The sequence below is a fragment of the Spermophilus citellus genome (genome assembly GCF_964194105.1).
Source record: "Spermophilus citellus genome assembly, chromosome: 9".
Lineage (NCBI taxonomy): Eukaryota > Metazoa > Chordata > Mammalia > Rodentia > Sciuridae > Spermophilus > Spermophilus citellus.
The window spans coordinates 64,696,537-64,720,487 of NC_138191.1; the positions used below are offsets into that span (position 1 = coordinate 64,696,537).

At 33.4% G+C, this 23,951-nt stretch overlaps 1 protein-coding gene across 1 annotated transcript in view; it reads right to left on the bottom strand.

The window, feature by feature from the left end:
- Window positions 1-3,410: 3,410 nt before the first annotated feature.
- LOC308655905 (calcium-activated chloride channel regulator 1-like) overlaps window positions 3,411-23,951 on the bottom strand; it is a gene marked incomplete at both ends in the record, with an annotated part of 28,976 nt that continues 8,435 nt past the window's right edge. The window contains 9 exons of the mRNA XM_081306324.1: window positions 3,411-3,751; window positions 14,041-14,280; window positions 14,715-14,885; window positions 15,419-15,689; window positions 17,143-17,367; window positions 17,819-17,919; window positions 19,056-19,233; window positions 21,850-22,089; window positions 22,942-23,169. Coding sequence (XP_081162450.1) covers window positions 3,411-3,751; window positions 14,041-14,280; window positions 14,715-14,885; window positions 15,419-15,689; window positions 17,143-17,367; window positions 17,819-17,919; window positions 19,056-19,233; window positions 21,850-22,089; window positions 22,942-23,169 — 1,995 coding nt within the window. The remainder of the gene's footprint in view (window positions 3,752-14,040; window positions 14,281-14,714; window positions 14,886-15,418; window positions 15,690-17,142; window positions 17,368-17,818; window positions 17,920-19,055; window positions 19,234-21,849; window positions 22,090-22,941; window positions 23,170-23,951) is intronic.

Genomic DNA, 23,951 nt, shown 5'->3' on the forward strand with positions numbered 1-23,951 from the left:
GTTCTTTGAGTTTCTTGGATCCATGGTTTAATGTCTTTCATTCACTTGGGAAAAATTTTAGGTATTATTACTTTAAATATTTATTCTGTTCCTTTCTTCTTCTTATTCCCATTTCATGTATGTTATACATTTTTGTAATCATTCCACAGTTCCTGAAAATTCTTTTCAGTTTGTTTTTTTCTCCTTTTTTTTTCAGTTTCAGAAGTTTATACTGATATATATTAAAGCTACTAATTATTTTTCAGCTGTGTTATGTCTACTGATTAGCTCACCAAAGGCATTTTTCATTACTGTTACAATATTTTATATTTATAGCATTTTTGATTCTCTCTTAGGATTTCTATGTCTCTCCTTCTTACGATTACCCATGTCTCATTCTTACATATGGTCCCCTTTTCCATTAGAAGTTTTCTCACATTGACCACAGTTACTTAAATTCTTGGTTTGATAATTCCAAATTTTTCATTATATTTCAATCTGGTCATAATGTCCTTTTTCTCCCACTTTCTCTTCAGATTTTTTTCTTTAATATGCCTTGCAATTTTTCATCAAAAGTCAGACATGATGTTTTAGGTAAAATGAACTGTGGTAAACAGGCTATTGGTGTGAGGTTTTATATTACCTGGCTAGAAGTTAGATTGTGTTTATTGTTTGCCATAGCTTTAGGTGTCAAAAATTTTCTTTAGGGTACTTTTGTTAACTCCCTGGTTATCTTTGAGTTTCCTTGGAGGCACTGTCTTAGATTGGGTTTTAGGTTTCTAGTTCTTTCATCCATAGTCTCCTTTTCATATATAGGAGCCTATTAAGATAGTGGTATGTTGTGTGTGGAGGACTATCATGTAGTCCTAAACCTAGGTCTCGGTCTTTTAGTGTGCTTGTCTCTCCAGGGCTGTGACTTTCACAAGTGCTTTTCAGCCTTTTATTCCCCTTTGATGAGAAGGAATACTAGAGGACTCTTAAATTGGGTATTTTCCTCTTCCATATGGAAGAATGTAAGAGACTGGAGTTGAGTATTTTCCCTACTCCAACTTGGTTAGGCTAACTAACCAACTACCTAAGGCAGTTAGGCTTCCTTGAGGACAGGCTTTTGTTAAGGTGAACAGAATTCTCTAGGCATATTTCCAAATTGTTATTATTCTTCCTTCCTTCCTGAAAGTCTCTCATTTTTCCTTAGTGTTCACTCTAAGAATGTGGTGAGGCTCCTAGACATGTTTTAACTCTCAAGCTTATCCACTCAGAGTTGCTTGCAATTCATCATTTACAGTTTCATCATACCACTTTCTACTGGTATTTTCACTGGCAGGTTTCTGTTCCTGATAATCTATGATTTTCTGTATTTGCCTGTCTCTCCAGTTTTCTGGTGGCAGATTGCAGTGTGATTTCAGTTCTCTGATAGATCTAAGAAGAATTGGTGATTTTCAGTACACCTTTTTTCTTCTTTTAAAGATGAAAGTAATGACTGGGTGCTATTGATTTTTTTTTATAATTTATTTTGTGCCTGGCAGCTTTTCAGTTTAGTTTTGTTTAATTTAAATTTTTTATTCTATTGTATTTTTATGTCACCTGCAAAAATTAATATTTTTATCAATTATTATATCTTCTATTCCTTTTTTTTTCCTTATTGCATGGGAACTTTGTTTTTTTCAGTACCTGCTAAAGCTCTATCATTCAGTATACTGGTCAAGTATAGGAACATAAATTTACCATTTCCTGATTCTATAGGCTTTCATAATTTCATAATCTATAAGCTTTCATATAACATCGATAGAATTTTTTATTTTCCTGGAATTTAGAATTATTACTTTTTGATGTCTAATTTCTTATCTCTACCTGAAGATTTAATAACCTTTTTCTTTATTTTCAAATGATCAGAGCTTGGACTTTAAGGTTAAAATATTAGCCTAATAATTTTCAAAAATTTCTTTTTGAATGAAGAATGATGGTTGAATTATAATATACTTTTCTATGTGTATTTAGATGATAATCTAATTTTCCTTTATAATCTGTTAATTTGGTAAAATATAGTAATCTTTTAACTTTTTAAAAAATCTTTTTTTTTAAGTTGTAAGTTGACACAACAACTTTATTTTATTTATTTATTTATTTATTTGTGGTGCTGAGGATCGAACTCAGGGTCTCACACATGCTAGGTGAGCACTCTACCGCTGAGCCACAACCCCAGCCCCATGATTTTCTAATATTAAGTTGTCTTTGATTTTTGGAATAAATTCAACTTGGTCATGATATATTATTATTTTTTATATTTTCTTATGGGTTTGGTTTGCTAATATTTTATGATTTTTATATAACTTCTTCTTTGTATGTATTTGAAAGCTTTTTGAAATTTTTCCCATAAACAAAGGATTTTCCTTTGATATAAAACTCTCTCTCTCTACCCCTCAGAAAAATCCCACCATTGCAATATTAATAGCTTAATTTATATTATTAGCTTATAAATTCCATTGAGGTGATATACAATTAATTTTATGAACTTTATATATTGGCTCAGACAATGTTAAGTGGCTAGCAAATTACATGAAGTCCTCACAATAAATAACTATGTGCATTGATATTATATGAGCATTTTTGATGTAATAGGGTCAAATTTGTATTTCTTTTGAGAGGATAAAAATATTCATTAGCTTATTTAACAAGTATTATTGAATATCTACTACATATCAAGTACCATTCTGGATGCTAAGCATAAAAAATTTCCTGTCCTAGTGACCCATCTTGGTAATACTTTTAGGACCTCAGAATAAAAATAGAACTTTATTATGATGTTCCACAATTTATATGAAATAGTACTCTTGCCAGTTATTTCATGCTTAAGGCTGAAACTTTGATACACTACTTTTAATCAATGAAAAGAAAGTAAATTTTACCTCCTAAGGTCAAAGTATTTCTTTTTCTCTTTTGAATCAGAGTGTTTCCCAGGCTGACTTTGGATCATTTATCATTGAAAAATTATCCTTATAGTCATTTTGGATTACAGTTTATGTAAACATGAAGTATTCACTCATAATCAAGCATATATACATCGTTCTAAAAAATTCTATACTACTGTGTATACATAAATATTTTTAAATAACTTGTAAAAATTTTGATTTTGTTAATATACTATATAAATCTGTGCATACTCTGAAAATGTTTCTTATGAAGCCCATAATTATAAATATGTATTTTCTTTCATATTCAAAAAATATAGGATGGATTGTTTGAAGATAGGAATTATTAATTTTGATGTACATTTAGTAATTTGATTGGTATTAACTCAAATAATTAAGAAATTTATAATTTTTATACATATATATACTACAAAGAATTTTGTATAGTTTAGTAAATTACTTCTAAATAGATGTTTACCAAGTATATGTAACATTGAATTTTAGTTAGAACAAATTTTTAGTTTAAAATACAGATAAAATTGCAGCTAATCCCAAAACTGTTAAACTGATTGCAGAGATATTGGTACCCAAAGCTGGGATGCTAGTTTCCTTTGGAGGAATAAACTTGGTTGCTTGTACAATGTTAGAAACCTCTGAAGTGAGATTGGCTTCATTGATAGCTTGAATTGCAATATAGAACTTGGTGCCATTTTCTATTTTAAAATGTTCTGGTTTAAATTCAAAAATTTCTTTTGAGCCAGCCTCCTTAGGTATTAGAGCAGAAGTATTTACTGAAGCAGCATTATCGAAATCTTTTTGGAGATCCAGGAAACATTTACTTATTCTTATATTGTAGCTCTTAGCTGAAAAACAAACACATGTCTGTTAAATTCACCAGGATGCTTTACTGCCGTCGCACTACCTTTTGTTTAGGAGCCATCAAAAATTCACAGTAGGATTTAGTTGTGGAAATCATATATATATATATATATATATATATATATATATATATATATAATTTTTTTTAGTTGTAGATGGACACAATACCTTTATTTTATTTGTTTTTATTTTTATGTGGTGCCAGGGATCGAACCCCGTGCCTCATGCATGCTAGGCAAGTGCTCTACTACTGAGCCACAACCCTGGACCCTCAGATATATTTTTTATCAGGTTATTTAAGGACAAATATATGTAAAGTTTTTTTAAGGTATAGTTATCTAGTCACAGAAAAATTTAATTCATTATCATATACTACTTACAGAACCAGAATCTAAATTTCTTTTTTAAAAGAGAAATATATAGAACTGAATCTACTTTTTAATTTAGAACAAGAAATACAATAATGTTCAAATACATTAAAGACCTTTAGTACCTTGCATTTATGTTATTTCTTAAGAGAGGGAATATTGGGAGTAAGAAAGAAGATAGATAAGGAAAGAGAGACAAGGACAAAGAGCAAAATAAGGTAGAGATTTGTACTAACTAAATATGTGCTCAGAAACTAGGCAGACCTTGATTAGGACCAGAATTCTTCTATTCTCAAACTGTGTAATAACAATAAGAAAAAAAAATAACCTTTCTTGTCTCTACCTGTAAAATAGTTATTCAATAATTCTAGTGGTGAGAATGGTAAATGATAATGCATGAAAAGTGTTTAGCATAATGTAATAAACATTAATGAATTCAAACATTCATTAGCTATTATAATTATTAAAGAAAAGGAAAGAAGATGCCTGTGTAAATGTTTCATGCCACACTGCTTTTAGATATACACCAGTAATTGACATAAAAATATCTTCCAACGTTCTGAAACATGAGAGTAAAACATCAAATACCCTTTTCTGAAGTGAAGACTTTATGTTTTCAGGAAATGTTGAAGATATTTCAAGTGTATGAAGAATATAACTGATTCAGTTTTTTCCATTCAAACATTCTATTTAATAATTTCTCCATAGATAGGCCTAATTGAGTCATTCTACCATTTACACAAATCCCACGTTCCACTAAAGTGGATCTAGGTACCAATCCCTTACTTTAATTCTGCTATTCCATTGTGAAGTTTTGCTTTCTTGACCTTGATCATGTAGTGTGAAGGTTCCTTCTCTTCCTGCAGTGTGCTTCTCTCTTGCTATATGCAATTTATACTCATTTTTTTTAAGGTCCAACCGAGGACCATGTTCTCATGAAGTCTTGGTCAAATACTTCATGCACCCTGATGATTGTCTCCCATGAACTCATATTACATGGAATGGAGTTTTCCAGATTGTTATGTGGAAGTTCAATTTTCTTTCTTTCCTTCCTTCCTTCCTTCCTTCCTTCCTTCCTTCCTTCCTTCCTTCCTTCCTTCCTTCCTTCCTCTCTCTCTCTTTCTCTCTCTCTTTCTCTCTTTCTTTCTTTCTTTTGTACCAGGGATTGAACTCAGGGGCACTAAGCCACATCCCCAGCCCTATTTTTGTATTTTATTTAGAGACAGGGTTTCACTGAGTTACTTAGTGCCTCGTTGTTACTGAGGCTGGCTTTGAACTTGCTATCCTCCTGTCTCAGCCTCCCAAGCCGCTGGAATTACAGGCATGTGCTACCATGCCTGGCTCGGGTTCATTTTTCATTCAGGTGAGGTCCTGTTATCTAAGGTCAAAGGTTTTCTTTTTCTTTTTTGAATCAGAGTGTTGCCCAGGCTGACATTAAACTTCTGGGTTCAAGTGATCCTGCTTTTTGAGCCTTCCAAGTAACTGGGACAACAGGCATACACCACTGTGCCTGGCTCAAAGACTATTTTTTATACTTCTTTTGTATTATCTAAGACATCTGATACTGTAATGGGCATGTATTTGGTCACCTTAATTACTTATTGTCCAACATTATGGTTGTTGACACTTGAAATGATTGAAGTAGAGTATCATAAAATACTAGAATTATATCTACATGTTTTAGTAATTTTGAGATCATCTGGTCTAATTTACATATTTGACAGGTATGTAGTTTTGTCCCATTGGGTTTAAGTGCCTCATTTGAGATTATATAGATGTTAATTTATTTATTTTATTTTTGTGGTGCTGGGGATTGAACCCTGGGCCTTGATGCATGTGAGGCAAGCACTCTACCAACTGAGCTACATTCCCAGTATTCATTTATTCTTTAGGATAATGCTACTACCTTACTTTTGTAATGTCTGAAGGTAATATTTGATGGTTACTTTTACCTCTTCCTGTATGTCACAAGAAAAGAGGGAGATTAGATCCCACCAATTTAGGCACTTTTTCTTATGGATCTCAGTGTCCATAAGTAATGCATTACTTCTAATTGTAGTTCCTATAATAAGCATGAGGGACATTTATTAAGACACAATCTTACTAAAGGTTTGGTCTTTACTGAATTAAATTTTGAACTAAATATTTGGTTAGGTAATTTCATTTGTGACTTTTTTAGTGCAAGTATTAGTATTTTAATTTTATTTGATTTTGTCATATGTTTAACAATCATTATGAGAAAATAATATATTTTAGAAGCTGTCACAGTGAGTTTTCAACATTGAAGTACAAAATATCGAGACCGGAGGAGGAAGACACCTGGCGCCAAGCCAGACTGGAGGAGGAAGTCTGGCCCCACCCCGAGTGCTAGCCTGGAGGAAGCCCGTCAACCCTTAAAACCCATCAAAAGGGGTGTGGCTACCAGCAGGGTTCTGCGGCTGATCCAGGTACCTGGTTTCTAACTCCCCCACCCTTAGCTGCGATAACTCAAAATATTTCCCACAAGCTTTTGGGGGTTGTAGCTATCAACGCAAAACAACAACTGTACAGGCACCTTGTTTCTACCTCAGAGACTAGAGCAGGGAAGATACAGGTGGAAGCTCATTTCCTTTCACACTGGCTATACCCACCACCCTGAATACAGAGGCTCAAACTAGGAATAGACAACGCCACCTACTGGAAGCAAGGAAAACAGTGTTCTGAGAGACTTTTTTTTTCTCTTTCTTTCTCTCTTTTCTTCTCTCTCTTCCACAACTCCAGCATATGTGAAACCAAGAACTGTGCATGAACAACCGAATTACCAAAGTAATATAATATAGAGGAATTGCATATACCCCACCTTCCCCCCATTTTTGTCTTTATTTCTATCTTACTTTCCTTTTCCTTCTCTTATTTCTCTTTTCTTCCTTGTTATTTTTTTCTTTTTTTTCATTCGTATTCTCTCTATCCCACTTTCAATCTCCTAACCTTTTCTATCTATACATAGGGTAACTATCTAAATTCAGATAGGAGGTTGAGTCTATACATTCTTCCATAAATTACCAGTCTATTGGTTAGAGTTCTCCAAAGGTGCTAAGTTAGTTTAACCTCATACCCTCACTCCTTTCCCTCTAATTATAACATCCTTCGTCTGAAATTAAGTTTTCTATATGCCACCAGATATGGTACGCCTTTTATGAAACTAATGAATATATTCTTAAGTAATAATTAAAACCAATATCTATAGTCTTAGAATCTAACTATAAATGTATTAATAATGAAAACTTGTGCTTACATAATGTACTGTTGATATTGGGAACTGTTAACATTGTCTTTCTCCGCAAAAGAGGGATTTTGGAGATATACAAGAACAATACAAATATATAAGGGGAAAAACATTAGCACAACAGTTTCACAAAGCTAGAAGGAATCATGAGCAGTATGAAAAGACAAGGAAAGAAAGGACCACAAACAATACAGGTCAATTCAACATTAGATGAGGTAATATCTGCAGCTGATGGAATGTCAGACAAAGAGTTCAGGATATACATGCTTCAGATGATCTGGAGTCTGAAGGAACACATTATACAGCAAATTCAGACAATGAAAGATCACTTTGACAATGAATTACATAAACAAATCCAAGAAGCAAAAGATCAACTATATAGGGAGATAGAGTATATAAAAAACAAACAAACAGAAATCCTGGAAATGCAGGAAACAATAAACCAAATTAAAAACTCAAATGAGAGTATTACCAGCAGAATAGAACACTTAGAAGATAGAACTTCAGACAAAGAAGACAAAGTTTTTCAACTTGAAAAGAACATAGACAGCTCAGCGAGAATGTTAAGAAATCATGAGCAGAACATCCAAGAATTATGGGATAACATCAAGAAACCAAACCTAAGAGTTATTGGGATACAAGAGGGTATAGACGTCCAAACCAAGGGAATGAGCAATCTATTCAATGAAATAATACTAGAAAACTTCCCAGACTTAAAGAATGAGACAGAATCCCAAATCCTAGAAGCCTACAGGACACCTAATGTACAAAATCATAAGAGATCCACACCAAGACACATAATAATGAAGATGCCCAACATACAGAATAAGGAGAGAATCTTAAAAGCCACAAGAGAGAGGAAGCAGATTACATTTAGGGGCAAACCAATCAGGATAACTGTGGATCTTTCAACACAGACTCTGAAAGCTAGAAGATCCTGGAACAACATATTTCAAACACTGAAAGAAAATGGGTTCCAACCAAGAATCATGTATCCAGCAAAATTAAGCTTCAGGATTGAAGATGAAATAAAAATCTTCCATGATAAACAAAAGTTAAAAGAATTTGCAGCTAGAAAACCAGCTCTTCAAAACATCCTTGGCAAAACATTACAGGAAGAGGAAATGAAAAATAACAATGAAAACCAACAGCGGGAGGTAGTACAGTAAAGGAAAAACTAAGCATAGAGGAAAAAAAATCATGTTAAGTAACAAACATAACCAAATATGGCTGGAAATACAAACCATATCTCAATAGTAACCCTAAATGTTAATGGCTTAAATGCACCAATCAAAAGACATAGACTAGTAGAATGGATTTAAAAAAAAGATCCAACAATATGCTGCCTACAGGAGACTCATCTGATAGGAAAAGACATACACAGACTGAAGGTGAAAGGTTGGGAAAAATCATATCACTCATATGGACCCCGGAAGCAAGCAGGGGTGTCCATACTTATATCAAATAAAATAGACTTCAAGGCAAAGTTAATCAAAAGGGATAAACAAGGACACTACATACTGCTCAAGGGAACCATACACCAACAAGACTTGACGATCATTAATATATATGCCCCAAACAATGGTGCAGCTACATTCATCAAACAAACTCTTCTCAAGTTCAAGAGTCTAATAGACCACAACACAATAATCATGGGAGACTTTAACACACCTCTCTCACCACTGGACAGATCTTCCAAACAAAAGTTGAATAAAGAAACCATAGAGCTCAATAATACAATTAATAATTTAGACTTAATTGATATATACAGAGTATACCACCCAACATCAAGCGGATACACTTTCTTCTCAGCAACACATGGATCCTTCTAAAAAATAGACCATATATTATGTCACAGGGAAAATCTTAGCAATTACAAAGGAGTTGAGATACTACCATGCATTTTATCTGATCATAATGGAATGAAATTGGAAATCAATAATAAAATGAGAAAGGAAAAATCCTACATCACTTGGAGATTAAACAATATGCTACCGAATGAACAAAGGGTTACAGAAGACATCAAAGAGGAAATTTAAAAATTCTTAGAGGTAAATGAAAATTCAGAAACAACATATCGAAATCTCTGGGACACTATGAAAACAGTACTAAGAGGAAAATTCATTTCATGGAGTTCATTCCTTAGAAGAAGGAAAAGCCAACAAATAAATGACCTCACACTACACCTCGAAGCCTTAGAAAAAGAAGAACAAATCAGCAGCAAATACAGTAGAAGGCAAGAAATAATTAAAATTAGAGCTGAAATCAATGAAATCGAAACAAAATAAACAATCAAAAAAATTGACAAAACTAAAAGTTGGTTCTTTGAAAAAATAAATAAGATAGACCACTAGCCACGCTAACAAAGAGAAGAAGAGAGAGAACCCAAATTACTAGCTTACGGGATGAAAAAGGCAACATCACAACAGACAACTCAGAAATATAGAAGATAATTAGAAATTATTTTGAAACCCTATACTCTAATAAAATAGAAGATAGTGAAGGCATCGATAAATTCCTTAAGATATATGAACTACCCAGATTGAGTCAGGAAGATAGAAACAACCTAAACAGACCAATATCAAGTGAGGAAATAGAAGAAGACATCAAAAGACTACCAACCAAGAAAAGCCCAGGACCGGATGGATATACAGCAGAGTTTTACAAGAACTCTAAAGAAGAACTAATACCAATACTCCACAATCTATTTCAGGAGATAGAAAAAGAGGGAGAACTTCCAAATTCATTCTATGAGGCCAATATCACCCTGATCCCCAAACCAGATAAAGACACCTCAAAGAAAGAAAACTACAGACCAATATCCCTAATGAATTTAGATGCAAAAATCCTCAATAAAATTCTGGCAAATTGTATACAAAAACATATCAAAAAGATCGTGCACCATGATCAAGTAGGATTCATCCCTGGGATGCAAGGCTGGTTCAATATATGGAAATCAATAAACGTTATTCACCACATCAATAGACTTAAAGATAAGAGCCATATGATCATCTCGATAGACGCAGAAAAAGCATTCGACAAAGTACAGCATCCCTTTATGTTCAAAACACTAGAAAAACTAGGGATAACAGGAACTTACCTCAACATTATAAAAGGTATATATGCTAAGCCTCAGGCTAGCATCATTCTAAATGGAGAAAAACTGAAGGCATTTCCTCTAAAATCTGGAACAAGACAGGGATGCCCTCTCTCACCACTTCTATTCAATATGTTTCTCGAAATACTGGCCAGAGCAATTAGACAGACGAAAGAAATTAAAGGCATTAAGATAGGAAAAGAAGAACTTAAATTATCACTATTTGCGGATGATATGATCCTATACCTAGAAGACATAAAAGGGTCTACAAAGAAACTACTAGAGCTAATAAATGAATTCAGCAAAGTGGCAGGATATAAAATCAACACGCATAAATCAAAGGCATTCCTGTATATCAGCGACAAATCTTCTGAACTGGAAATGAGGAAACCACCCCATTCACAATATCCTCAAAAAAAAAAAATACTTGGGAATCAACCTAACAAAAGAGGTGAAAGATTTATACAATGAAAACTACAGAAGCCTAAAGAGAGAAATAGAAGAAGATCTTAGAAGATGGAAAAATATACCCTGTTCATGGATAGGCAGAACTAATATCATCAAAATGGCGATATTACCAAAAGTTCTCCATAGGTTCAATGCAATGCCAATCAAAATCCCAACGGCATTTCTTATAGAAATAGAGAAAGCAATCATGAAATTCATATGGAAAAATAAAAGACCCAGAATAGCAAAAGCAATTCTAAGCAGGAAGTGTGAATCAGGAGGTGTAGCGATACCAGATTTCAAACTGTACTACAGAGCAATAGTAACAAAAACAGCATGGTACTGGTACCAAAACAGGTGGGTGGACCAATGGTATAGAATAGAGGACACAGAAACCAATCCACAAAGTTACGGCTATCTTATATTCGATAAAGGGACTAAAAGCATTCAATGGAGGAAGGATAGCATCTTCAACAAATGGTGCTGGGAAAACTGGAAATCCATATGCAACAAAATGAAACTGAATCCTCTTCTCTCGCCATGCACAAAAGTTAACTCAAAATGGATCAAGGACCTTGATATCAAATCAGAGACTATGTGTCTGATAGAAGAAAAGGTTGGCTCCGATCTACATATTGTTGGGTTGGGCTCCAAATTCCTTAATAGGACACCCATAGCACAAGAGTTAATAACAATAATCAACAAATGGGACTTACTTAAACTAAAGAGTTTTTTCTCAGCAAGAGAAACAATAAGAGAGGTAAACAGGGAGCCTACATCATGGGAACAAATTTTTACTCCTCACACTTAAGATAGAGCCCTAATATCCAGAGTATACAAAGAACTCAAAAAATTAAACAATAAGAAAACAAATAACCCAATCAACAATTGGGCCAAAGTTCCTGAACAGACACTTCTCAGAGGAGGACATACAATCAGTCAACAAGTACATGAAAAAATGCTCACCATCTCTAGCAGAGAAATGTAAATCAAAACCACCCTAAGATACCATCTCACTCCAGTAAGATTGGCAGCCATTATGAAGTCAAACAACAACAAGTGCTGGCGAGGATGTGGGGAAAAGGGTACACTTGTGCATTGCTGGTGGGACTGCAAACTGATGCGGCCAATTTGGAAAGCAGTATGGAGATTCCTGGGAAAGCTGGGAATGGAGCCACCATTTGACCCAGCTATCGCCCTTCTCAGACTATTCCCTGAAGACCTTAAAAGAGCATACTACAGGGATACTGCCACATCGAAGTTCATAGCAGCACAATTCACAACAGCTAGACTGTGGAACCAACCCAGATGCCCTTCAATAGACAAATGGATAAAAAAATGTGGCATTTATACACAATGGAGTACTACGCAGCACTAAAAAATGACAAAATCATGGAATTTGCAGGGAAATGGATGGCACTAGAGCAGATCATGCTAAGTGAAGCTAGCCAATCCCTAAAAAACAAATGCCAAATGTCTTCTTTGATATAATGAGAGCAACTAAGAACAGAGCAGGGAGGAAGAACAGGAGGAAAAAATTAACATTAAACAGAGACATGAGGTGGGAGGGAAAGGGAGAGAAAAGGGAAATTGCGTGGAAATGGAAGGAGATCCTCAATGTTATATAAAATTACATATAAGAGGTTGTGAGGGGAATGGGGAAAAAAAACAAGGAGAGAAATGAATTACAGTAGATGGGGTAGAGAGAGAAGATGGGAGGGGAGGGGAGTGGGGATAGTAGAGGATAGGAAAGGTAGCAGAATACAACAGTTACTAATATGGCATTATGTAAAAATGTGGATGTGTAACCGATGTGATTCTGCAATCTTTATAATGTTTTGAACAACCAATAAAATAAAGAAAGAAAGAAAGAAAGAAAGAAAGAAAGAAAGAAGTACAAAATATCTATTTGTGGTTGTATTATATTTTCTCTGACTTGTGAAAGATTTTGTTCCCTGGTATAATATTGCTAAAAAAGAAATACAGCTTTAAAAATGCTGTATAAGTTGGTATAAGATTAAAAAGCATCTTTTATTTTGAGAACCTTAGTATAGTAAGCATTTTATTGAAACCCAAGAGAAAGAGTTACTGACTACCTGGTGTTTCAGCACCTACAGACCTTGAGATAGAATGTGTATCAACATTATATATTGCTTTCATTTTCTTACTGTACAGGGGAAATAGCAAGATTCACTTTGTCATGTAAAAACTCCTAGTCTATACAATACTGGAATATGACAGATATTCAATAAATACTGATTGAATTTAGCTAAGTGTAAAGCAAAGATAGAAGTGATATAAACTTTTTGAAATTAGGGCAATTTATTATTAGGAATTTGAGTAAATGAGATATTTTGGTCTTGAACTTTATTCAAATTCCATGTCCAAATCTCCTGAACTAGTGAGTTTCTTTGCACATGAGCATCTGTCAATGGGTCATCTTCACCTAACTTGGGTCTGCAAGTTTCATTATTCAAGACTCAGGTCAGAGATAGACGCCTCTGGTATGCCTTTTAAATATATATACTCTGTGATCCTAATGTCAACTGGACGTTTGTAGTCCACCAAAGAGATGCCATATCGTTCTGTGTTTATAATAACCTCTCTCTTATTTCACTATATGAAATTATCTAATTGTGTGTCTTCTGTATTCGATTAAATATTGAAAGTTGAGACTGTTTCTTGGAATTTAATAGTGTTTGAAAACTCAACAAAATTATCAGTAAATAAATAAAATTGTGCAAGTATGGAAATACTTTTAAAAATTTTCCCTTGTTTGGGGGAAAATAATTTAATAGAAAACTGTTTGCTCAATCTTCTCAAACTAATTTCAAGATGGTTCCAATTGTGAGAGGGAGTTTTTGGCACAACAGAATCTGACAAGAGGGGTTTAGAATTCTGTTTCTAAATATTATAGTAGTGACCTGGGCTAGTTCTTTATTTCTTGGAGCTTCAGTTCTCACATTTGAAAATAAATGAATACTGGCCTATAGTAGACACTCCATAAATATTATTTGTAAATGGGACATTAGGAAATTCTCAGTAAATTAAAGCCAATGGTATTTCTTTAGTATATTTTATTAGTATCAAACTTACCTTTTCCTTTATCAAGAACATTGCCGGGAGCAGTCCATAAAAGTTGAATATGATCTCCTTTAAACTCAGCCTCAAGGTCTTCAATTTTACCAGGTGGGAACACATGAGTTTGGTTACCTTTGGGTGGCACTCCTAACACAGTAAACGACCCTCCAGAAGTTAGTCTGCTGAATTCTTCCATTTTGGATTCTGCCACATCATCTTTGACTTCAGGTCTGAGTGGGTTCAGTATAATTTTACCTACCAACCCCCCAATAAAAAAAAGTAATTTAAAAACTTTTCATTTTGCCATGTCTATTCTTTATCTTGTAAGCTGATCTTGCAACTATAGAGGATTAATGTTGTTTGATAGCAGATTTTGAAAAAGTAACAGCTTTTAGTGGGAAAAAAACTTGTTTTAATATTATTTTGATATGAAGAAGGAGGCATGGTATGTTAAAACTATCGTTTAACTTATCTTTCTCCATTATTTGACTCAAATTCTTTGAGGATAAGGATTATTTTATTTATCTTTGTAGCTCCTGTTTTATTCATCTTTGCTTGCTCAGTGTGTTGAATATACAGATGATTACATAGTTATGTACTTAGGTTTTTCAGAGTACATTATATGTTCAATGTTTGCCATTTGAAATTTAGGTAAACAAGTGACACATTTCTATTTTAATGATACTTACCATTTTCAACATAGCCAGGTATATACGGAGCCTTGTTGGGTTGTTGTCTTAAACTTAGTCTAGCTGTGTTTTTTCTTGCCTGAACATGCACTTTTAAACTGTATCTACCATTTCCATGGTAATCTGTAAAGTACCTTGAGTAGATGCCATCATTTTTCACAGTATCAGCACCTTGATATTGAAATATAATAATTAGTTATTCAGTAAAGTAAAAAAATGACAATTACTACCATTAGTGAGCACTATTGATGTCAGCAATTTGGGAGGTAATTTAGCACAGTATTTTAAGTACGTAAACCCTGGAATCAGAATGTTTTGGTTCAAAGCTTGGCTTGGCCATTTGGTAACCTGGTGATTTTGGGAAAAATATAATTCATGGTAGGCATTCAATTAATATTAGCTAATTCATAAAAGAAGCTAATTAAAATAAGGAAAATATGCTAGAGAAAGAATATGTGAAACACTAATGAAAATGGAGAATAATTGCATTCTTAAATTCCAGAGGTAAAGTAAAACTGTTCATGAAATTTTAAGATAAATGTGCTTATGCCTATGCTTTGTCAAGATTACTGACAATTACAATTTAAAATTAATTTTCTTTAAAATGCGATTAATAAGCATACATGGGTAATATTGACTTCTAAGTCATGGAATCCAATAGGAGAATTTCAAGTTCAATGGAAGTTAATGCAGATTTCTATTACCTATACCATTGTCCCAGAGCTCCAATGTTACTTGTTGTCCATCTTGAGTTTCTATAATGGCTGTTACATTGACTCCCAGAACAGGCAGAAACCCTTGACTGACTCGAGCATAAACAATCATTGGACTAGGGTAATGTGCTGTGTTTTGATTCATGTGAGCAGTTGCAATTATTGGGAGTGTGGCAGGACTTCTTGCTCGAGTGGTCATTGTCACTGTTAGCAATTGAGAGTTGGGATGATTATTTAAAAGGCTGTAGGTCCAAGTGCCTGTCTGAAAAAGAAAGTTTCCTTGAGAGTTTTGGTAATGATTTCCTTTTCTTTGTTTGAGATGTAAAATTATTTAGAAATTTAAAGAGTAATAATAAGGATTTTTAATATCTGATTTTATAAACTAGCAAATAGTATGAGTATGCATCCCTAATTATTCTATTTGACTTTTTTATGACAGATGATCTGTCACTGTTTTAATATTGACAGCATATAATATATTGTCTTTATTTTTTAACATAGAAATTGATTAATAAAACAGTATAATTTGATCAATTTCATTTTCCAGTGCCTCCTCTTTCCCTCCCCACAATCCACTCTTCTATTTGACTTGTCTCCCTTCTATTTTTAAAAAAAATATTTGTTTTTTAGTTGTAGGTGGACACAATAACCTTTATTTTATTTTTATGTGGTGCCGAGGATCGAACCCAGTGCCTCATGCATCAAACCCAGTGCCTCGCGCATGCTAGGCGAGCACTCTATCACTGAGCCACAAGCCCAGCCCCTCCCTTCTATTTTTTAAAATTTGTTCTGATTAGTTATAAATGACAGTAGAATGCACTTTGACACATTGTACACAAATGGAGCACAACTTCTCATTTCTCTGGCTGTACATGGTGCAGAGTCATACCAGTACTGTAATCATATTCTGTACACATATGATTCTATTATAACAAATTTTTTTAAAAAGGATACAAGTAACAATAAATGTTGGCGAGACTGTGGTGAAAAAGGTACATTCATAAGCTGCTCGTGGAACTGCAAATTGGTGCACCCACTCTGGAATGCAGTATGAAGATTCCTCAGAAAACTTGGAATGGAACTACTATTTGACGCAGCTATCCCACTCCTCGGGATGTAACCAAAGGACTTAAAATCAGCATACTACAGTTATGCAGTCACATCAGTGTTTATAGCAGCTCAATTCACAATAGCTAAGCTATGGAACCAACCTAGGTGCACTTCAATAGATAAATGAAGAAGAAAATGTGTTATATATACACAATGGGGTAGCCACAAGGAATGAAATTATGGAATTTGCTGGTAAATGGATAGAACTGGAAAATACCATGCTAAGTCAAATAAGGCAATCCAAAAACTAAAGGTTGAATATTCTCTCTGATATGCAAATGTAATACATAATAGGGAGGGGGGAAGGGAAGAACAGAAGTTCACTGGAGTAGCCAGAGGGGAATGAGGGTGGGGGGAGAGAGGGGAGATGGGAGTAGGAAAGACAGTAGAATGAATTGAATGTAACTTTTCCTATGTTCATATATGAATACATGACCAGTGTAACCCCACATCATGTACAACCACAAGAATGGGAAGTTATACTTCATGTATGTATGATATGTCAAAATACAGTCTACTGTCATGGATATCTAAAAAGAGCAAATTAAAAAATGCAAAACAAAAAGAATTTGATTAATAAAACATGATGAAGATAAAAGATGTACCTCTGCAATGTCTGGTATTCGAAGTCGGGCAGAATGAATATTTAGTTTATCATCTTTGAAATCCGAGGTTTTATATAATTTCCCTTTTGGATCCTGAAGAATAATTTCTGGCTTTTGTATTGTCCAGGTGACAACAAAGAAAGTGTCATTTCCAATTGTACTGTCCACGGGAACTGTACCATTTATCCATTCCCTTCTTGTAATATTCAAGGCTTTACTTTCCAACTGTTACATAATTAAAAGAGACACATAAAATCCATTTGTTATTATAGGTAATGACATTTCAAAGTTTATTCAGTTCAAAGTAATTTTAAATTTGGTTTTAATATTTCAACTAAGGAGTGGGTATGTGGCACAATGGTACAGTACTTGCTTAGCATGCATAAGGCCCTGGGTTCCATCCCTAGCACAAAATGCACAAAAGATTTCAATTAAAATAATTAAAAATGAAAGAATTTTCCAAATAAAAGCATATGTAATTATAAAGAATAGAAGAATGGAATAGAATGACTGTAAGTGTCATGGAGAAGCAAACACAGTAAAGATATTTTTCTTCCATATACCTGATAAAATTTTAAGCAAAAGATTTGTTATTAGAGAAAGAAAAGTAAATAATTAGGACAACAGAAATTTATTACAATTGTGAGAAAGCCAATACTTTTCTTAGTATACCAACCTGAAGAGCCTGTTGAGAGATGTTACCACTTCTAGATGAAATTCTACTGAATGCATCTATGAGGCCATTTATGTCTTTATTGGCATAAAAACGATGTCCTCCTAAATGGAATTTTAAATGGGTAAATCATATTTGTTATTCTGCTGTCATCAGTATACTTTAAAATCAATTTTATATTTCTTCTTAAACTTATAAAAGATGAATTTCCAATAAATTTATGAAATTTTCAGTGTATAAGTGTTCCAACTGTAATCCTACAATAACTAAAACCTTACTCAAATAAGTTAGAATGAAGGAAAATTTAAATAAAGTCAAGTTTTATTGTTTTTATATCAATTTATTGTCAAATGTAGCTATATACCACATTAGTAAAGCTGGCCTAAGCACTAAATAATGTTGTAAAATGAAATCTAATATAGTTTATATGAACCAGTTGCTTATTTTCTAGTTGGCCCCAAAACATACTGAAACAATCAGAGAATGACAGTTTAGAATTAAGTAAAAACTGATTAATTGCAGAAGTAAATAATATAGGATTTAAGGAAGAGAGATTACTTGGTGTGAAGAGTCAGGAAAGAATAATTGGAGAGGGCAAGAATTAACACAGTGACTGCTAAAAAAAATGTGACAATGCGTATTTATTGAATTAATAAATGGAAGAAAGGCCAGCTGGAATATTATTGAGTTAGCCTAAGCAGGAGGTTGGCAGGGTTTTATTAGAATGTAGTAGCAGGACTAACTAAAAAGGGGAAAACCAGAAATATTCCAAACAGATTTAGCAGGATTTGGGGAGGTGGGAGCAGGGTGGGATGATGAAAACAGGCCTCAATCAGTAATCAGGACTCTGTCCTTGGGCAAATAATTTGTAGTCCCTAGGTTACTATTTCTTCATTTATAAAATGGGAATTTCTAAATTTTTGCTGTGTGACTTAATGGTATTTTGGAATTGAGCAATAATTTTGGACTTGCAGTTGAATAGCCATAGAGAAGACAGTGGTAGTGACAGAAAGTAGGTGAGGAATAAATGAAGACAACAAATATTGAATAATTTGAGAAGCTGATATATGAAGAACTAGAGGAGGGGAAGAAGAGCTTAATTTGATGGACAAGGAAGGGACAAAGATTAATTTTAAGATGGGAAATTTTTGAGTAGTTTTACTGTTTAGGGAGAAGGAGCCTTTGACATGGGAGAGACTAGAAATTTATTTTCTATCCAAACAATGTTCCAAAGGTTTACCTGTCATATTTGACAGAGTCTCCAGCTCTTTGGCAGCAGAAGGTCCTAGAGCAATGGTGTGGATGATTACACCACTCTGTTTGATGTCCTCAAAGCATGAGCTTATTGCATCATCTTCCCCATCTGTTAGTAATATGATTTCGGCACCAAAGGTACTCAGGTTACTGTAGGTAATTGCCTGGTAGTGAAAGCCAGATTTTAAATTATAGAATGTCATTTCTGAATACATTTAAATTAAGAATAAACCTGTTTTCTACTCTTAGAGAAGTCTTTAGTCTTATACATCAGAGTAAGCCAAAGGAAATTTTTTATATTATTGTTCCAGAATGAGTGGTATATGGAAATGATGTAATGAATAGATTTTTAAGCTAGTCTCAACACTTCTAACTCTCTAATATACATACTCCTGCTATCCCAGAAAGGAAGAATAAAGCACTTAGAAGAATTTCTGGAACATAGTAAATACTCAGTGAATGCTAGCCATTGTTATTATTATTTGAGGAGATACTTGGGATAGAGGCTAATGATCTAGGCAGTTCTGGCAGGCTGCAGATTAAGTAGCATCTGTAAAATCATTATAAATTGTGGGTAAGCAAGGTTGAATGATGTGGTATATGCCTTTTTAGTGCATTTTATTTGATTATTACTATAGAATCTTAGGATTTCTCAGAAAAAAATTTTGATTTGCCACGAGGAAGGATGTTTATAGATTCATCAAATATCACAAATATTTTTTCATCTTTTTTTTTTGTACCAGGGATTGAACACAGGGGCGCTTAACCACTGAGAGCCACATCTCCAGCCCCTTTTAGACAGGGTCTCACTAAGTTGCTGAGGCTGCTTTGAACTTGCGATCCTTCTCCCTCAGTCTCTTGAATCCCTAGGATTGCAGGCATTCACCACTGCATGGGGCTTATTTTTTTTTTTTTTATCTTTTGCTTATTTCTACCAAGAGTATTAGCTAAGAACACTGGCACTGGTATTAGATACCTTGAAAGCAAATTCTGGCTCTGCCATTTGCTTATTAGAGTAATTACTATTTAGACTTTCTCAAGACTTAACACATGCACACACACACACAAACACAAACACAAACACACACATGAGTTCTATAAATAGCTTAGTGTAAGGATTAAGTTTACAGGCTCTAGAGTCAGAAAGACCAGGTTTTGAATCGTATATCTGGTAATTATTGACTGTAAGACACTGAGAAAGGTTTGATTACTCTGCGCCTCAGTTTCTTTATGTGCAGAATGGGCATAATAATATTCCCAACTCAGAAAGTAATAATAAGGATATAAAATCATGCATGCAAAGCATTTAAATAGGTAATATATAGTAAAAAAATCTAGCTACTATTGTTTTGATTTTGTTATGTAAAATTGATTTTATGTATTGATATGGTTTCAACATGTAAATAAAGAAGAACTTTTAAAACTTTGAATGTGATTTGGCATAATATATCAGCAATAGACTTTGTGATTAAACTATCATAAGAAACATGCAAAAATATATTAAGAAAAAACATACAGACCAGTATGCATGAACATTCTGTCACATTCCCCAAAAATATAAAACCTGTCATATTTTAGAATAAATAGACATATATAACAAGAATCATAATTTTCATAATAGCAAGCCTTTTTTCAGCATTTATTTATCTTACAAAATTCCCACAAATAAATAAGTTAGGCCCTACTTATACCCACATGACCTAGGTTGAGGAAACAGACTTTCTTAGGTCAGTTATTTACTCAAGATCATTTAGTTAATAAAATAATAAAGCCAGGATTCCAAGCTTTTTAAGCTAATGTGCTTTAGGATGAATAGGTACCATAAGGGAAGTTAAGATATGGGATTAATTAGTGGCCTTGGAAAGAGTAGCACTACCACTTTAACTAAGGTACAGGAATCAGTGAGGGCAGTAGTTTTTTGTCCTTGTCACAACATGACAATAAGTAGGCTTAAGTGGAAGCTAACTTAGGTTGGAAGAAATTCAAATGATACTAGAGGCAATTTGGTATAGTACTCAAAAGGTGCACCTGTTTTTTTAAAAGTGTTTTTATTAGTGTATTATACATAATAGTGGGGTTCATTTTGACATATTTATATATGTATGTAATATAATTTACTGTATTTCAAAAGTAATTCCACTTTCCCTTACCTCCTCTTTTCTCCTACCTCCCCTTCCTTTACCCTGCTAGTATTCCTCTTATTTATTTATTGTTTTTTAAAATTGTACCTAATTTTTTGAGTTCACACTTTTGTTTTTATTAAACTTCCACCTGATATTCATTGGATTTGGTACTATACTGCCTGTGGAGCGACTCATCTCTGATTTTTAAATGTCAGTTTAAATTGATGAATAGGGCTTTCTTTATCCATAATATAAATGTGTTATTAATTTTTCTCTTCCACAATTTCCCAATGATATTATTTTCTACTTATAGAGAATTGTATTATGAGCATGTCAGAGATTTGGCTGTGCCCACTGGATTTCTTTCCTCCTACCTATCCACTGTCACTTAGTAGTTCAGGAGGTCGTTGGTGAAACTGCCCAGAGAGATTTACCACAATGGTGTCAGAATGCTATTTATTTATTTTGGTGGTGTTGGGGATTGAACCCAGGGCCTTGTGCATGCAAGGTAAGCACTCTACTAACTGAGCTATATCCCCACCCCCAGAATGTTATTAAATGAGGAACTCATGAACACATGACCCTTGTTCAAAGATAAATGGAAAAATTAAAAACAATAGTAAATGGCAAATGATATTAAATTAAAAATAATTTTACCTGGAATCCAGCTTTGAGTCCATTGCAAATTGAAGTTCCTCCACTAGCAATTTTAGGCAGATTTGCAGTGAGCTTTAGGTAAGTGTTATCATTAATTACTTTTGTTAGCTTATTTTGGATCTCAGCAGTACTATCAAATGTGACCATTCCAACCATAGATCCCTTTTCAATAATTTGAATTAAGTACAGTTCTGCTGCTTGATTCATTCGAAGGAGACGAGTTGAGACAAGATGGTCTACCTATAATAAAAAGATATATTAACTGAATTTTTAAAAATTTTGACAGATTATTGAAAGACAGAGTCTTTTATGGGCCATAGATCATGATAAAAATTGATTGATATATTTTAAAATTTAAGTCCTTTATTTTATTAAAATCTTAAAAAATCAATTGTTACACTTGTAAAAGCCTTAAAAATCGATACATTTTGTTAAAATTTTAAATTCGGGAATTTTTAAAGGAAATAATTTAAAAGTATATATGATGATGTACATTGCAATGTGTTTTTTATAGTAAGTTGAAAATCTCTAAAATATCCAACAATATGGAATTGTTTAAATTTGTTTTATGTTTATGTATATATGTATATGTGTGTTTGTGTGTATAACACAATCATTAAATATTATGTCATGAAGGTCTAGGGATATAGCTCAGTGTGTGTGAAGCTCTAAGTATAATCCCCAGTACTTCCAAAACAAAACAAAACAAAACAAAAGCAAAAACCAAAAAACTCCTGGAAACATATTCTATATGTGGAATGTTTAAGGTATATTATGTTTAAAAAAGCAGATTATAAAACATTATATAAAATATACTCACATTAAATAAATTGAAGTTTTTATTAGAATGACATGTTAAATGGTGGAAATTTATATTTGGTTAAAACTAAAGGTTAATAAATAAAAAATTATCCACAATCTACTAACCTTAATTTAACAATTTTTTAACATTATCTTCTAGTACTTATTTATATAAAATCATTGTGCTAAAATTTATAAGAACATATATACATATTTTAGCATACTAAAACTAAAACTAAGATTAAATTATATTTCTATTAAGTATTTAAAAGTTAGCAAAAATTGTCTTACTGTATTCATGCTTCCAGATTTATCAAGTACCAAACAGACTACTCGATGTTTGGATTTGAGCAATGAAAATGTAGGATGAGGTGGTAGATTTGTTCCTGTCATGGGAGATGCATTCTGAAAATCATCAGATTCCTTGATTACATCCCATGTACTTTTGTGATTGCACATTTTGTTTTGTAGGTTTGGAGCTTCTGTGTTGTGTGTTTTTGCTGTGCAAAATTCAGTTACCTGGAAAGAAACCAATTAGGAGACAATATTGCAATAACTTGTGAAATAAGACATTCCTTTCCAAATATGCAGTTAGCTGCCATATACATCCTCCACAGATTTTATTTTTTGACAGTGAAAGATTTCTTCATAATAAAATATTCTGATATCCATTTTGCATACTTGAAGGGTTGGAAGCAAGGTGAAGCCATCAACATACACTGGTAAAGTTTTTGGTAATTCTTTTAGGTATAAGTAGATAATGTCAGTGGAAGATGATGGCAGCTTGCACACCTGCTTGTTAGCTTCTTACTTTCCCTTCCAGATTTTGTGGGGCTCAAGTCTTAAGTTTAAAGAAAAAGAGAGAGTGTTAGTTTGTGGTAATTTTGAACTGTTTCTTAAAAGTGGAGTAGAGGAAATGGTCTTGTATAATTGTCTAAGTATATTCCACATTGTCACAGTTGAGTGAAAAACTTGAGGACAGATATTGTAACAATTTGAATTTTTATTGACTCTGGTACGTTTTGACAGAAATAAAATAATACCACTAAAAAAACAATGAAGGTATAGGGAGAAATGAGGACTATAATTATTTGTCTTTTAATAGCAAATGGTGACTTGAATCCAATAACTCTTCCAATGGAAGTTTCAGTATTGTAGAATCTGTAAAAATCCTCCAAGTTTTGAAGACTTAGTAACTTAAAAAAAGTTCTCATATACTAGTGCCATATTCAGGTAGGAAATCATCTTGCAGCCTTAGCATCTAAGAACTACGTTTAATAGTGTCATTATTTTAATGTCCT